General features: G+C 36.4%; 1 protein-coding gene across 2 annotated transcripts in view; it reads left to right on the forward strand.

Annotated features, from left to right (window-relative positions):
- Positions 1-11,075, forward strand: part of STIL (STIL centriolar assembly protein) — a 61,335-nt gene extending 50,260 nt beyond the window's left edge. For both annotated transcript variants that reach the window (XM_004371771.2, XM_023727100.1), the window contains 3 exons: positions 4,055-4,265; positions 5,576-5,829; positions 9,533-11,075. In XM_004371771.2, the coding sequence (XP_004371828.1) occupies positions 4,055-4,265; positions 5,576-5,829; positions 9,533-10,322 (1,255 nt within the window). In that variant the 3' untranslated portion in view covers positions 10,323-11,075. The remainder of the gene's footprint in view (positions 1-4,054; positions 4,266-5,575; positions 5,830-9,532) is intronic.
- Positions 11,076-15,222: the final 4,147 nt, after the last annotated feature.

Here is a 15,222-nt window from a genome sequence, read left to right on the forward strand (position 1 = left end):
GTTTACCTGTGTTTTATTGACTATGCAAAGGCATTCGACTGTGTGGATCATAATAAATTATGGATAACGTTGCAAAGAATGGAATTTCCAGAACACTTAATTGTGCTCATGAGGAACCTGTATGCAGATCAAGAGGCAGTTGTTCAAACAGAACAAGGGGATACTGCGTGGTTTAAAGTCAGGAAAGGTATGCGTAAGGGTTGCATCCTTTCACCATACCTATTCAGTCTGTATGCTGAGCATATAATCCAAGAAGCTGGACTATACGAAGAAGAATGGGCATCAGGATTGGAGGAAGACTCATTAACAACCTACGTTATACAGATGACACAACCTTGCTTGCTGAAAGTGAAGAGCACTTGAAGCACCACAGCCTTCAATATGGATTACAACTCAACATAAAACAAAAATCCTCACAACTGGACCAATAAGCAACATCATAATAAATGGAGAAAAGATTGAAGGTGTCAAGGATTTCATTTTACTTGGATCCACAATCAACACCCATGGAAGCAGCAGTCAAGAAATCAAAAGATACATTGCATTGGGCAAAGCTGCTGCAAAAGATCTTTTTAAAGTGTTGAAAAGCAAAGATGTCACCTTGAAGACTAAGGAGCCCCTTACCCAAGCCGTGGTGTTTTCAGTCGCCTCATATGCATGTGAAAGCTGGACGATGAATAAGGAAGACTGAAGAATTGATGCCTTTGAATTATGGTGTTCGCGAAGAATATTGAATATACCATGGACTGCCAAAAGAACAAAGAAATCTGTGTTGGAAGAAGTACAACCAGAATGCTCCTTAGAAACAAGGATGACAAGATTACATCTGAAATACTTTGGACATGTTATCGGGAGGAATCAGTCCCTGGAGAAGACATCATGCTTGGTAAAGTAGAGGATCAGCAAAAAAGGAAGACCCTCAATGAGATGGATTGACTAAGTGGCTGCAACATCAAGCTTAAGCATTAAAACGATTGTGAAGATGGTGTGGGACCAGGCAGTGTTTTGTTCTGTTGCACATGGGGTCGCTATGAGTAAGAACCGACTCAACAGCACCTAACAACAACAAAGCTCCTAAGCCACTGATTTTAGCATCTGTGAATCCTGCCTGCAGCACTTATTAAAAAGTATTTGTCTGATGGTGATTTTGTATTTTCCTTATTCCTTTTACATTTATAAATCGGAATTCTTCTCTCTGACATATTTTTTTACTTATTCATTTTAAAATTTATATCAGTATGGACTCCTGGATATTTATTTTATTCTATGAGTTATAATTCCATACCAATTTGTTACTCAAATTGTTCTAGTTTTGGCCATTGGGAACTCTTTCAGACTGGCTTCTGTTTTCTTTAAGGAGCCCTGGTGGCACAGTGGTTAAGCGCTTGGCTGCTAACTGAAAGGTTAGTGGTTGAAAACCACCAGCCGCCCTGAGATGTGACAGTCTGCTTCTGTAAACATTTATGGCCTTGGAACCCTATGGGGCAGTTCTGCTCTGTCCTACAGGGTCACTATGAGTGGACTCAATGGCAGTGGGTTTGGGTTTGTGGTCTGTTTCCTTTGGACATGCCCCATCCTTTTTTGAGCACATTCTGATAATAATTTTCTACCACCACAAGATGTCCCAGGCTCATCTTGCATTTTCCCAGCCACAGCCCTGGAATCAACAACAGAAATTAAGGGGACTGCTTCCTTTTATTGAGAATTGATATTTAGAAATCATGATCTGAGCTCTAGATATGCCCTAGGTGTATCTGTGTTTCTAAACCTTCTTAACAGACGGCTAGGAAATATATGTGTGTGTATGCTAAACCATACATATGCACACATCTGTATTTATTTTGAATTCATACTGATCTTCCATTTCCAATTCAGTGCCCCCTTTCTTTATTTTTGGGGTCCCCCGAATCCTAATTGATTTTGTTTTCTGGGTATGTGAAATATTACTGTGGTTCTAAGAGACAAAGCTATATGAAAAGGCATATATATTCAGAAACATGTCCCTCCCTTCTCATCTCTGCCACCCCATTCTCTACTGCCCATTCTTTCCACCCCTTTCCCACCCAGCTCTTTAGGTAACCAGTCTCTTTAGTTCTGACTTATCCTTCCTGTATTTTCTTAAATTCCTTTTTTTCTTACATAAAGGGTAGCATACTCTAGATACACTTTTGAATTTGCTCTTTTCACTTCACAGTATATCTTGAAAGCCACTCCAAACCAGTTCCTGGAGATCTTCCTCATTTTCTTTAAGCTGCATAGTATTCCATTGTGAAGCTGTACCATAGTTTACTCAACCACTCTCCTATTTATGTGCATTTAGGTTGTTTCCAGTATTTTACCATTACCAGCAATACTATAGTGAATTACCTTGTGCATATGTATTTTTAAATTATTTTAGAGGTGAGAGTGCTGGGCCCAAAGTTAAGTGCTATGTAATTTTGTTAGGTATTGCCAAAGTTCCCTCTGGAAGGATTGTATCAGTTTACAGTCTTACCAGCAATGCATGAGATTACCTGTTTCCAAAAGAATACATTATCATATTTTTTGTTTTTTTTTTACCGGTCTGCTAGGTGATAAATGATCTCAGTGTTTTAATTTTCATTTTGAATAAGTTTAAACACTTTTATCAAGGGCCATTTTATACCTTTATGAATTGTCTGTTTATATCTTTTACCATTTTTCTGTAGGTTTTAGGTTCTTTGACCCTTAATATTTAAAAAGTTCTTTGTAAGAGATGTTAACTCTTTTTCCTGCGGTATATGTTGCGAATATTTTCTCCCAGTTTATCAGTTGTCTTTTAACTTGGTTTATGATTTTTTTGCCATGTAAAAAATTTTTACTTTTTATATACTAAAATTTGTTAATCTTTTCTTAGAATTTTATCTTGACTGGTGTTTTACAGAGATTCATTTCAGCTAATATTTTGAGCTTACCATATACCAACACTGTGCTTGACATTTCGTATCAAGTTAAAATTAAACAATGTTGAAAAAAATAAAAGTAACCTAAATTTTAAAGAAGAGGTGTTGTCAGAAAAATCATAATATACCCATGAAAAGAAATACTATGTAACCATTAACATTTGTTTTTAAGAATATTTAATGAAATGAGAAGATGCATTTGATATAATATTAGGGTTTAAAAAGCAGCTTCCAAAACTACAAATAGTATGGTATAGTTTTGCAGAGAAAACATACATATATCTACAAAAAATACATAGATGGAAGCACTCTAAAATGTTAACAGTGGTTATCTTTGAGTGTTAAATTACCTTTGGCTTTTATTTTCTTCCTACGTGGTGTAACTTTGAGCAGTTTTCTAACCTTTCTGTGCCTCTATTTCCTCATCTCTTAAATGGGAATAATATATAGTATCTTACCTGCTACATTTTTTTGGTAAGGATTATATGAGATGATACACTTACAATAGTGCCTAGCCCATGATAAACATTTTACTAATATTTATTATTTTCTCTGTTTTCTACAATAGACAGATTGCTATTCTAACAAGGAAAATATTTTTAATACTGCTTTCTCTAGTTATTTAAAAAATATGTATTATTTATTCTCTAAATTTGAAAGTAATACATGCTCATTATATAAAATTTGGAAAATACATAAAAGCATAAAGAAGAAAATAAATATCACCAAGTATACGTAATTACAAATGGCAGTTTATGAACTTTCATTTGACTGGAATCTTATGTATGTCTTAAAACTTAAAGTGAACAAATAATGTATTTTAAATATTTTGAGTACTATAAAAATTTTTATTGTATCTAGTTCAGGAGAAAACAGGTTGGGAGGTATATTTTCCAGCCTTTAAATAAAGATGTCTAAATATATTATAAATAACATAACTTCAAATAGTATCATGGTCTAGTTTATATGCAGCTTATCAAGATGGGATGCTTATATAGCATCACTAAGAGCTGAAAATACAAACCAGAATGCTGCTTGAGTCTTATCTCCTTTCTTCCATCATTACTGCACTTCAAATATATGTTAAAGGTACCTTGATAACTAACATTTGCATTATATGTCTTTTCAAACAGCTCTTCTCCGGTTGAGAGAAAAGAACCTGATGTGCCTGTGTTCCTTCCGAATTCCATCTTGGCAGAGAGTGTAAGCACATGCTTACAGACTGGACCGACAGAGGGTGCTAGTGACAACTCTGTGACATCAGGGGAGCCAAAAATTGAGCTAGTAATGCAACCCTTGCCTCATCAACCATCAGACAACCAGAAAATTTACCAGGATTTGTTGGTAAAAAAAAAATGTAGAGCATTTCATCTTCTTGAGATCTTTATTTAGTATAGGGCACTTACCTAGGTTTAAACTGATAGCGATCTTCAGATAAAAAGATTTTTGCCTAATTAACAATATATAGTATATTTATTTTAACTATTCAAAAATTATGATAAACTAAATTCAGTAATTTACTGTGAACGTGCCAGTCATCAGGTACTCAGCCAGGAAAAAAATTAAAAAAAGCTTTATTTTTAAAATGTAAGAGGTGATATTATGTCAAATTCAAACTAAATTTAGTACCAGATAAAAACAAGCAAGAGTTTGTAGTAGGTTTGAAAACTGGAAAGTAGTGGGATATTTATGATAATATATACTGATTTGAATTCAGGTAAGCAGGTGTTTATTGGATATGTAGCTTAATCTAAGAAAGTGGACTAAGTAAAGTGGATAATACAGTCTCAGTCCTCAAGAACCTAGGGGAAGTAACACATGGACATCAGTAATAAACAATTATAAGGCAGGTTGAGAGGTGCTTTTAAAAGCAAAGGGAACACAATAGAAAGAGATCATTCTGGTTGAGGGAAATAGTTGTCTCGGAAAAGTTAGGATGTGAACTGAGATTTAAAGGTTGAATGATCCTGGCTTTGACTCCTATCCAATTTGTAGACTTTGGAACATTTGATTTCTCCATTTGTAGATGAAGGCTAATTAAAAATACTTCATAGGGGTCTGTGTGTTCATATTTGTTATTTGCCTGCTGAGTCCTAGACTGGTACATGCAGCTGTGTGAGACATAAGACAAATAGGACATAATCCATGCTTACAAGGAGATTATTATTATCATTTCTCAGGGAATGAAATATGCTTTAATACTAGGAACGCAGAGATAGTAACACAGGTCACCCTTGTTTTTAAGAAAGAGAAAAGAAAGAGCCCAATTCTGAAAGTATCATGAAGGTCTAATTTATAACTCTGAAACATTTTTGAAAATGAAAGCGTGCTTTAATATTTTGGTTTATAAAGAATTCAGCATAAATCCTTGAAAGCACTTCGAATATTACTCAAATGTTTTTAAATATGTTCATTTTTAAATGAACGTATGCTGAACAAACACTTTAAATTTCCTCTAAGGTCTGATGAAAACATTCGTTAGAGTGGGCTTCTTTTACAAAAACCTTGTAATACTTGCAAGTGTACTTGATTCTTTGTGCAATTTGGCGAGATAGTATTTTGCTTTTCCCTAGCCTTTCTTCTGTTATTGTCTATGTTTTTATTTTCTAAGATTGTTAATGATTTTTCAGATGTGTCCTTTTTATTTTCTTTAGGGTCAAGTGAACCACCTTTTAAATAACTCTAGAAATAAAGAAACTGAAAAACCATCTACCAAAGCAGTAATTATCAGCCATGAATGCACCAGGACTCAAAATGTTTACCATACAAAGAAAAAAAAACAGGATTCAGGATTGGTGGACAAAGATTGTGTTCTTAATGCAACCCTTAAGCAACTAAGAAGCCTTGGAGTAAAAATTGATTCTCCTACTAAAGTGAAGAAAAACGCACATAAAGTGGATCATGCCAGGTAACTTTTTAAAATCTGTTTTAAAAGATGAATAAATTTTAGATGTATTGCAGCAGTCTCTTAAGAAAAGATATGTTGGCCTTCAATTCAGTTGATTCATCCTTTATTCAGGGCTTGCTATATGCCTGATGATTAGATTCTTCATTTTAGAAGGCAAGAGGGATACATACATAAGTAATTTGAGAGAGATTGTGGGATGTGTCCTGGGTAGAGATGCCAACAAAATGCTTTGGCAGTTTTGAGGAAAGAGAAATGAATTTTTGCTGGCGGTATGTAAAAATTCCTCTTGGAAGTAAAAGGGTTTGTGCCAGCTACTGGATGTACAATTATACAGTTTTGCCATCTAAAAACATTCCTTTTTCTAGGAAGGATAGAATCAGGGCTTTGAACTGGTTCTTCCCAGTTCAGTCATGGCCAAGGAGGTGACACCGGAACAGATGTGAATTTTTAAAATCCGGGTGACCTGGAACTATAACTGGAACGGGAAAAATTACAGGTTGAAGCTCTGCTAGAAACTTAATCTCCTTAGAAGACAAGGCCAGCGTGTGCGTTGCATAGCAGCCAGCTCTCTTGCGTGTTGGAATCTTCACAGAGCTGGAAACAGCAGTGCCCTGCTCAAAGATGGCAGACGAGACTGCACTGCTCTTGACATGTGTCGCTCCTCTCAGTCCTGGCAATAATCCAGTCTCACACATCAGGCTTCTAAAAGAGTTCACTATGCCTCTTCCAAGTCTCCCTTTCCAGGGCTTCGACCTGTTATTTTTCCCGTTCCAGATCACCCAAATTGAAAAAATTCAAGTATGTTCCAGTTTCTCCGCTTCCTCGTCCATGATTGAACCGGTTCAAGCCGGTTTGAAGCCCTGAGTAAAATTTGGAAATTCTATTATAAAAGCTAGTATGTTTTATTTGTTGTTGTTTTCAGATTACAAAAATAATACAACCCTCCCACCAGAAGAATGGCTGAGGCAGGGGAGAGAAATTTCTGTTCTACCTTCCTCTTCCAGACACTGCAGAAATTAAGAGAGTTTAGTGACAGGAAAGCAGGGAAAGAGGGCCCCAGACATACTCAGAGAAATGGTAGGGGAGATAGAAATTGTGGATATGAGATCTGGCAGCAGCCTCTACAGGCAGGTTCCCAGTTGGAGTGACCTTTGAATTCAAAGCATGTATTAAACAATCTTCTCTAGTGGCTTCTTTGCCTTGCTTTCTGGCTCTCTACTTACTGAAAATGCTGTGTACGAGATCACTAATCTGGGCTCAGAGTGGACAGTGAGTCAAGGTTAGTTTTCCTCTTAGAATAATTTTTGAGCTTCTCTTAATTGTTGACATGTGACACTCTTAGTCATGTTCTTGCATCATCCTGTCGTCTATTGTGACTGCACATCTAATGAGTTTCTAACATGGTATATTTGTGCTCAAGGGTTTTAGGATTTGATTAGTGGAAGGGCATCCTTTTGCTTTTCATCTTAATTGCCCCAGTGTTAATGTGCTTTGGCTCTGAGTATTACTGCTTTGTTTTGCCTTCAAAATAATGGTCACACTCCCTCCCCCATATTGAAAATCACTAACTGTGTTAGACAGTGAAACTTGAAGAATCTTATAAACAAGTATTGACTGTTTATAGATCCTTCAACCATTCAATAAAGGAAGATATAGTTAAAATCAAACCTACTTTTTAAAAGCATTTAATGTTTTGAATTAGAAGTTTTGATTTGCTTTTGTTAATTTTTTATGTTAATACTATTTATAGTTATTATACTTGTAATTATTTTAATGTGTACAAGTTTTCTGATTTGATATTCATATGATTTATGATTTGAGGAAATAAGCAAATAGTAAAAAGAAAAAGACTACATATTTTGAAGGCATCATCACTATGAATAGATCATAAAAGAATAATGTCTAGATAAATTGGTAGTATCTCTTCCATCTTATTAAAATAGTCTCCAAAGTGTAAAGTATTCAGAAGGGAGAATTCCAAGATAGTTATAAAGATCAGCTTTATTAAGCATACTGTTCATTGGTTAGCGATATCACTGGTTTCAGGGAATATAATGGTTGGGAATTGCTTCTTTAAAATTTCTTAAGAGAATGGGAATATCTGGCAATTGTTTGGGTTTTGTGGAATATGGATGCAGGCAGTGATGGTCATTATGAAACAGCTATATTTTTTCAAGGGATGATATGGAAAGTCATAGCATATTCTGTTTTGACTAGAATATAATGTTCATCACAACAAATAGTGCACAAAGGACGCTACTTTCTTGAGGAACAGAAAAACTGTTAGCAGAATATAAGTTGCTGAATACAGTATAGTGAAGCAGTGATTTATAGAGCTCTAGAGTAAGGTGGCCTGGGTTTGAGTCTCAGCTTGCCTAGAAGTTCAACTTTGGAGAAGTTAGATAAAATCTCTATTCCTCAGTTTTCTCAAAAACTGTATCTGTAAAATGAAGATAATAAAAGTATCTACTACTTTTATCCATTCAGTAAATGTTTATTGATTGCCTACTATGTGTCAGACACTGTTCCGGGCACCAGGAATACTGCAGTAGGGAGTGGGGGGAGCAGACAAAAATCCTGCCTTTGTATGTTAATGAGGGAGCTAGACAATCAATAAGTAATGTGAATTACATATATAGTAAGTTAGATAGTAATAAGTGCTAAAGTGCTAAGGAGAAAAGAGGGGAAGGGCAATGTGCAGTGTTGATATAGAGAATAAGGTTGAAATATTAGACAAGGAAGATTTAATGAAGAAGGGTTATGGTGAGGATTAAATAAGATGATGCATGTAAAACACTTAGCAGAGTGCCTGACACATAGTAAGGCCTCAGTAAGAATTAAACAGCCATTGTCATTGTGTCTGGAGTCCCTGGGTGGCACAAATGGTTAAGTGCTTGCCTACTAACCGAAAGGTTGGTGGTTCAAATCCATCTAGAGGCGCCTCAGAAGAAAGATCACATCCGTTGAAAACTCTGTGGCGTGTAGTTCTACTCTGAAACACGTGAGGTTGCCATGAGTTGGAATCAGCTCGATGGCAGCTGGTTTGGATTTTTGTTTGTTTTATTATTGTATGCATAAATATAAAGGAAAAAGGCAAGCCAGTTGAGTTAACACTAACTAAAGTGAGTTGAAGATTATATCTAATGAAAGCAAAGTTAGTCTGTAGACAGACAGAGACTGGTTGATGTTTTTTATTCACTGCAAATCGATACATGGACTCTCTTCAACGATGAACAATTTAATTTTCTGAGCTACTCACCAAAGTTTGTACCGTTAAATCATCAAGTGTGTTTTCTGTTTGTTTTTATGTTTTAGTTTACATTAAACATTAACTGTTTTGTTGTGCTATTTTGGGCTAATAGTTGTAAATTAAATGACTCCCAACAATATTGAATAGCTCTTACGTTTGGGGCTTTGTGTTTGATCTTAAAACTATGGCTAATGTATAAATACAGGAAAATTAACTTGTGTTCCACTTTGAATCTGTGAATCAATGATTACCTTCTAGGTTATCGTGTTTATCCCTTGAAGGTATATCTGGATCATCAAGACTTACATGTTTGAGCACTCATGTAAAAGGCAGTTTGAAGCTTAAAACTGAAAACCTTTTATTACTTCATAGAATGGAACACATTTAGATTAATACTGTTTAGTACTCAAAATAAGGTAAATAAATGATGGTTTCCTGCTTTGTGTTTTTCAGTGTGCTGGCATGCATCAGCCCTGAAGCTGTGATCTCTGGATTAAACCACATGTCGTTTGCTAACGTTGGCATGAGTGGCTTAAGCCCCAGTGGTGTGGATCTGAGCATGGAGGCAAATGCTATAGCTCTGAAATATTTAAATGAAAATCAGCTGTCACAACTGCCTCTTACTCGATCAAACCAAAATAACTGTGACTCATCTTTTAGCCTTTTACATATTAATACAGACAAAAGCACAGTGGGGCTTAGTTTAATTTCACCAAACAACATGTCATTTGCAACCAAAAAATACATGAAGAGATATGGACTCATACAAAGTAGTGACAACAGTGAAGATGAAGACGAGCCTCCAAACAACACAGATAGCAAGAGTGAACGTTTACTGAATCAAAACCTTACGTCCTTACCTAAACAACTTGTTTGTCAGAAAGAGCCTCCTAGGAATGCCTGTGAAATAATCAATTGTTATAACTCTGAATTCGTGGGCACTCACCCAGATATGCCAGTATTGAGAAATATTACAAATGAAGTTGTTCAACCAAAGGCAACACAGCAGTTGCATGAAAACCCAGCTTTCTTATTAAAGAACCTTAAACCAAGTCCTGCGGTGAATCTTAGAACTGGTAAAGCAGAGTTTACCCAACATCCTGAGAAAGAAAATAAAAAGGACATTCCAATTTTTTCTGAAAGTTTGCAACCTTCTGAAACTTTAAAGCAGATGAATAGCATGAATTCAGTAGGCACATTCTTAGATGTAAAACGTCTCAGGCAGTTGCCAAAATTATTTTAAACCTTAACTCAGTGCCCTCCTGATGTAGGGGCAGGAGGGGCAGGGTATCTCCTCAAGATACTTAGGGAAGCCAGAGCCTTTTGGAAGTTTTGATCATTCTAGAGGTCAATCTGTTTCTTGGTGGCAGCTGACTGCAAAGAGCTGAACACGTGATCTGAGTGTCTATGAGATGACTGGCTAGTGGCAGGGCTGAGTTCTCCTTGTTCAAATAGAGCCGTTCAGTCAGTGAAACCTTTTTTAAAAAAAAAAAAAAAAACCTGAGATCAGTTATTAAAACAGATTTGGTAAACAGACACTGTCCAACTTAGCATGTGAATAGCCGTTTTATACTGTACGTTTTAAAAAGTAAATTTGTTCCCCAACATGTTGCACCTCTGCATATACCCAGTATTACCTAAAAGAACATGAAGTTATCATAACCCTGACTAAATTAGCCAAATCAATCCTTACTGAGTTTAAGTAGCAAGTTTTTTATTTTTTATTTTAAATAAGATCTTTTATAACAAGGAGTGTATTTCCTCTTAATTAAGATGCACGTTTGTTAATCTCTCTGGAAGTAAAACTTTTGCAGTCTGGTAGGTTAATGTAACATCCTCAACACAGCACTAATTATCACAATAAAATTATTGGGTGTGAGTGTGTTTTATAAACTTTGTGAGTTTTTCAGACATTTTGATATTTTTAATAGAACTTAATAAAAATGTCTAGATTGATTGTTTTCCTTTGTCCTCTGCTATAGCGTATCCTTTCCACTTTTTTAAAAAACTTTTTTAGACCCACAAGAAGTTATGAATACAGTACAGAGAATTCAGGTGTACCCTTTACCCTGCATACTGATAACATCTTACACAGCCAGAGTAAATTCTCAATACCAAGAAATTGACATTAGTACAATGCTAGTAACTAAACTAGATCTTTTGGATTTTACCAGTTTTTATACGCACTCATTTTTATTCATTTGCTTTTTGCTACATAGTTCTATGAAATTTTATCATTTGTTGTAGATGCATGTAACCACCACCACAATCAGAATAAAGAGCTGTTCCATCACCACGAAAAAGCTAGTTCTACCCCTTTAAAATCACACCCTCCCTCCAACCCTAACTCCTGATAATCTGTTTTTTGTTATTTTGAGAATGTTATATACTGTATGGGTATAGTATGTACTACTTGGAGCTGTGGTTGTGCAGTGGTTAAGAACTTGGCTGCTAACCAAAAGGTCCACGGTTCAAATCCACCAGCCACTCCTTGGAAACCTTATTGGGGAAGCTCTACTGTGTCCTATAGGATTGCTGTGTGTCAGATTCAATTTGACTGGCAGCGGGTTTGGTTTTGTTTTTATATAGAATCATATGTAACTTTTTTAAATTGTCTTTTTTCACTCAGCATAATGCCCTTGATACATGTATCAATAGTGCAGTCCTTTTATACCTACTTTTTAAAAATTAAGTTTTAAATTGTTATTTCTGAATGTAAGTGAAAAACCCCATTCACCTGAGAGATAAAGCTTTTCTACTGAAGTTAAACTAAGATGTCTTTGCTTTATATCAAAGTTTGATATGTAAACTGGAAAGAAATGGACTTTGGATCTCAATACTTTTCCAACCAAGCTATGGCTTTCTGAGACAATTATCTGATAAAGTGGAATTTATAGGTAGCGAGCTGAAATGGCTTTCTAGTGTTGCCACCACTGGAGCCAGGGTCCAATTAGTGCATCCTCCTCCATGTTGCTTTCAGTTTAAAAATTAAGACATGTAAATGGCAATGGTGATGGTTCTGTGTCTTTCCCTCTATTTCTGTGGTCACCATTTGGGGCTTTATTTTAATAAATAGCTACTTAGAGGCTTTAAGTAGAGATGAATTTTTTTCCTTCCTTTAGAGCAGTTTTAGGTTTACAGAAAAATTGTGCAGAAAGTACAGAGTTCCCATTTCAAATAAATAGCTACTTAGAGGCTTTAAGTAGAGATGAATTTTTTTCCTTCCTTTAGAGCAGTTTTAGGTTTACAGAAAAATTGTGCAGAAAGTACAGAGTTCCCATTTCAAGGGAGTAAATTTTTAAGTAACAGAATTGTTAATGCCACTTAAAGTGTGCTGTTTAACCCTCAGTGTTTCACCCAAGAAGTGAAAGAAGGTACAATTTGTATCGTGCACTATTGAAAAAAGCAGAATGTTAGTGAATTGATGGCTTCATCAGCTATGCCTTCACCATTGTGAACCCTGCAATTTTCACACCAAACAAGAAGCTGTCTGAACAATATAAACCGAACCTGAGGCTTTTTAGGAAAAAGCTAATTCTGTCACATCTGTTACCACATCTAATTTAAGACTCCTGGTAAGAAGTTGAAGAGGTTTTAGGGGCTGAATTTGCAGATTAATTCAACAAAACATGTCTCTTTCTACTAAATGTATGTCCAGAGAGAAGAGACTATCACTGAAGCCTGCCCTAGAAAGCCCTATAAGCAGAATGTTTTACTCTAGGAAGTTATTTGGCAAATTAGTTGGTATGATAGCTTTTAGACATCTTTAGAAAAAGCATTAGTACTGAACATTTGGATTAAAAGATTTTGGAGATACTTGCTTCTCAACTGACATTTCTCTTGAACTTTTTTCTTTCATCCAGTCCCACAGCATACTGTTTGTGAGATATATGGCTGCTACTTCAAGTGGAATAGGGAGATGGAGCTTTCATTCAGTTTCTGAGAAAACCCATTAAGCTGGGTCCTGGCTGGTTGGCAACAGCCCCCCACCCCCACCCCTTCACTCCTCAACCCCCTTTATCAAACCTTCCACCATTCAGCCTCTAAACCCCTTACTGGTTAATTGAAATCAATAATTACTCCAGGCTCACTTGTCCTCTGCCTTACTCTGCTGCCCTATGCTAAGCCCCACAGAAGCAGGATGCTAGCCCTTTGCTAGCTGAAAAAACTAGGGAAATCACAGATATACCCTGAAATAGTCATATGACAGTATGAGGCAGTTTATGATAAAAAGACACAATGAGTGATCCAGACTGGAAAGAGCCAGAACAGTGTAATACTGATAGCTTCCATCTTCTTGGACTTAACTGTGTACTCACAGGGCACTGTGATAAACTCTCCACATGCGTTTCATTTCAGCCTCCTGGCTCACTGGTTGGTGATTGTTATCCTCTTAGATGAGGGAACAGCCTTAGTGAAGTAACTTACCCAAGTAAGATTCAAACTCAAGTATAACTCCAGGGCTCAAGCTCTTATTAAACCACTGAGAAATACAGTTTCTCTGAGGCCTGAGGAAGTCGGGAAAAGCTTCCTGCAAGAAATAGACTTTGAGCTGAATGAATGATTTCAAATACTGGTAGTCCCTGACTTACGGTGGGGTTTGGTTCTGATGACTCCATCGTAAGTCAGTTCTGACATAAGTAGAATACCTCATTTTTTTTAGTTTTCATTATTATTTATTTTTATTACAGTATCTGTAAATCTCATCTTTGTTTTTGAGAGTTGGAAGCATTACACAGAAAGTTAATGGATACATTTTCATACATACATACATAAAAAAATACACAAATCATAAAAATTTACTCCAATGATGATGAAGAGTTGGTCAACAGTATCTTGTCAGTTGCAGTAATAACTCGACTTATGGAAGGTTCTGGAACATCTGGATCATCCTTGGGAATGGGAATGGCACTCCTAGTCAAAAAATTAGAGTTGTATATACGGTCCTTTCCTTTGTTTTCTTCATATATTTCGCTGTAACATCTCACTGCTTCCTGAATCTGCCTATTGCCATCATAAGCCATCAGTGTTGGGGTCCATGTTTTCAAGCAACTGAAGCCCCTGACTTAGTTTAGAAAATTAAATCTGTACAGCAGTGTTTTGAACAGTAAATCATAAAATTGAACATCTGTGAGTGAACATCTGAGAACGACAACATCAGCAAATTATGACCTGCAACATTGTATGTAGTACATATTACTAATGATAAAACGTATAAAAACCAAAAAAAGGACAGTTGTAAGTTTGGTTCCTTGTAACTCAAATATGTTGTAAGTCAGACACTCCAGCCAAGGTTGTCTTCAAATACTGCATTGTCTGTCCTCCAAATTGACCCACCTTCTTTTCCCTCCAGGCAGGAGTGCCTTACCCTTCAGCCAAGACCAGAAGCTACTACTTGTTTTACTGAAATAAGTCCTGAAGTAAGCCACCCCAGCTATGTTAATGTTAAAGGGTTCACTTCACTGATTTTACATCATGGTAAGCTAGTACTGATTCTGTACTGTAAGGGCTCCAGGAACCTAGAGAAACAAAAGTTTGTTCTGTGCCCTTGTTTTTCTAGGCATTACTTATGAGGGCAAAACCTTTCCCAGTCTCCTAGGTAAACTCATAACCCTTGGTGCCTGCAAAATAAATTTAATGATAATGTCTTAGGTTTGCAGACGGTCACACAAGTGCTTTCTCCCATATTTTCTCTCATAAGCCTCACAACAAAAACCCTACTAAAGTATATAAGGCAGGCATAATGAATCCCTTTTTCCAGATGATGAGATGGACACAAATAGGGTGTAACTGGGCCAAGGTCATACATTACAGTTAATGACCAGGATACCAGCCCGGTGTCCCTCCATAGCATCTAGCCTAGTAGCAGCCACTCCCCACACTCTTCCTTCCCACGCCAGCACATTTTACTCCAAGTCATTCCACAGGTATATACTGTAGTGTTGATTCTGCTAGGCACTGAGATAGCCACTGAGCAAAAGATGATGTACTAGACAGGCCCACTCTGTAGAAACTCAATTTAATGAGAGAGACAGACATGCAGACATTGGCAATATACTCAGACAAGCGCTTATAATAAAACTACATAACACGCTGTGAGACTATAAGAGAAACTGGGAGGAGGGTTATTCCAGAGGAATGGT

The sequence above is a fragment of the Trichechus manatus genome, unplaced genomic scaffold (genome assembly GCF_000243295.1).
Source record: "Trichechus manatus latirostris isolate Lorelei unplaced genomic scaffold, TriManLat1.0 scaffold00015, whole genome shotgun sequence".
Classification (NCBI taxonomy): Eukaryota; Metazoa; Chordata; class Mammalia; order Sirenia; family Trichechidae; genus Trichechus; species Trichechus manatus.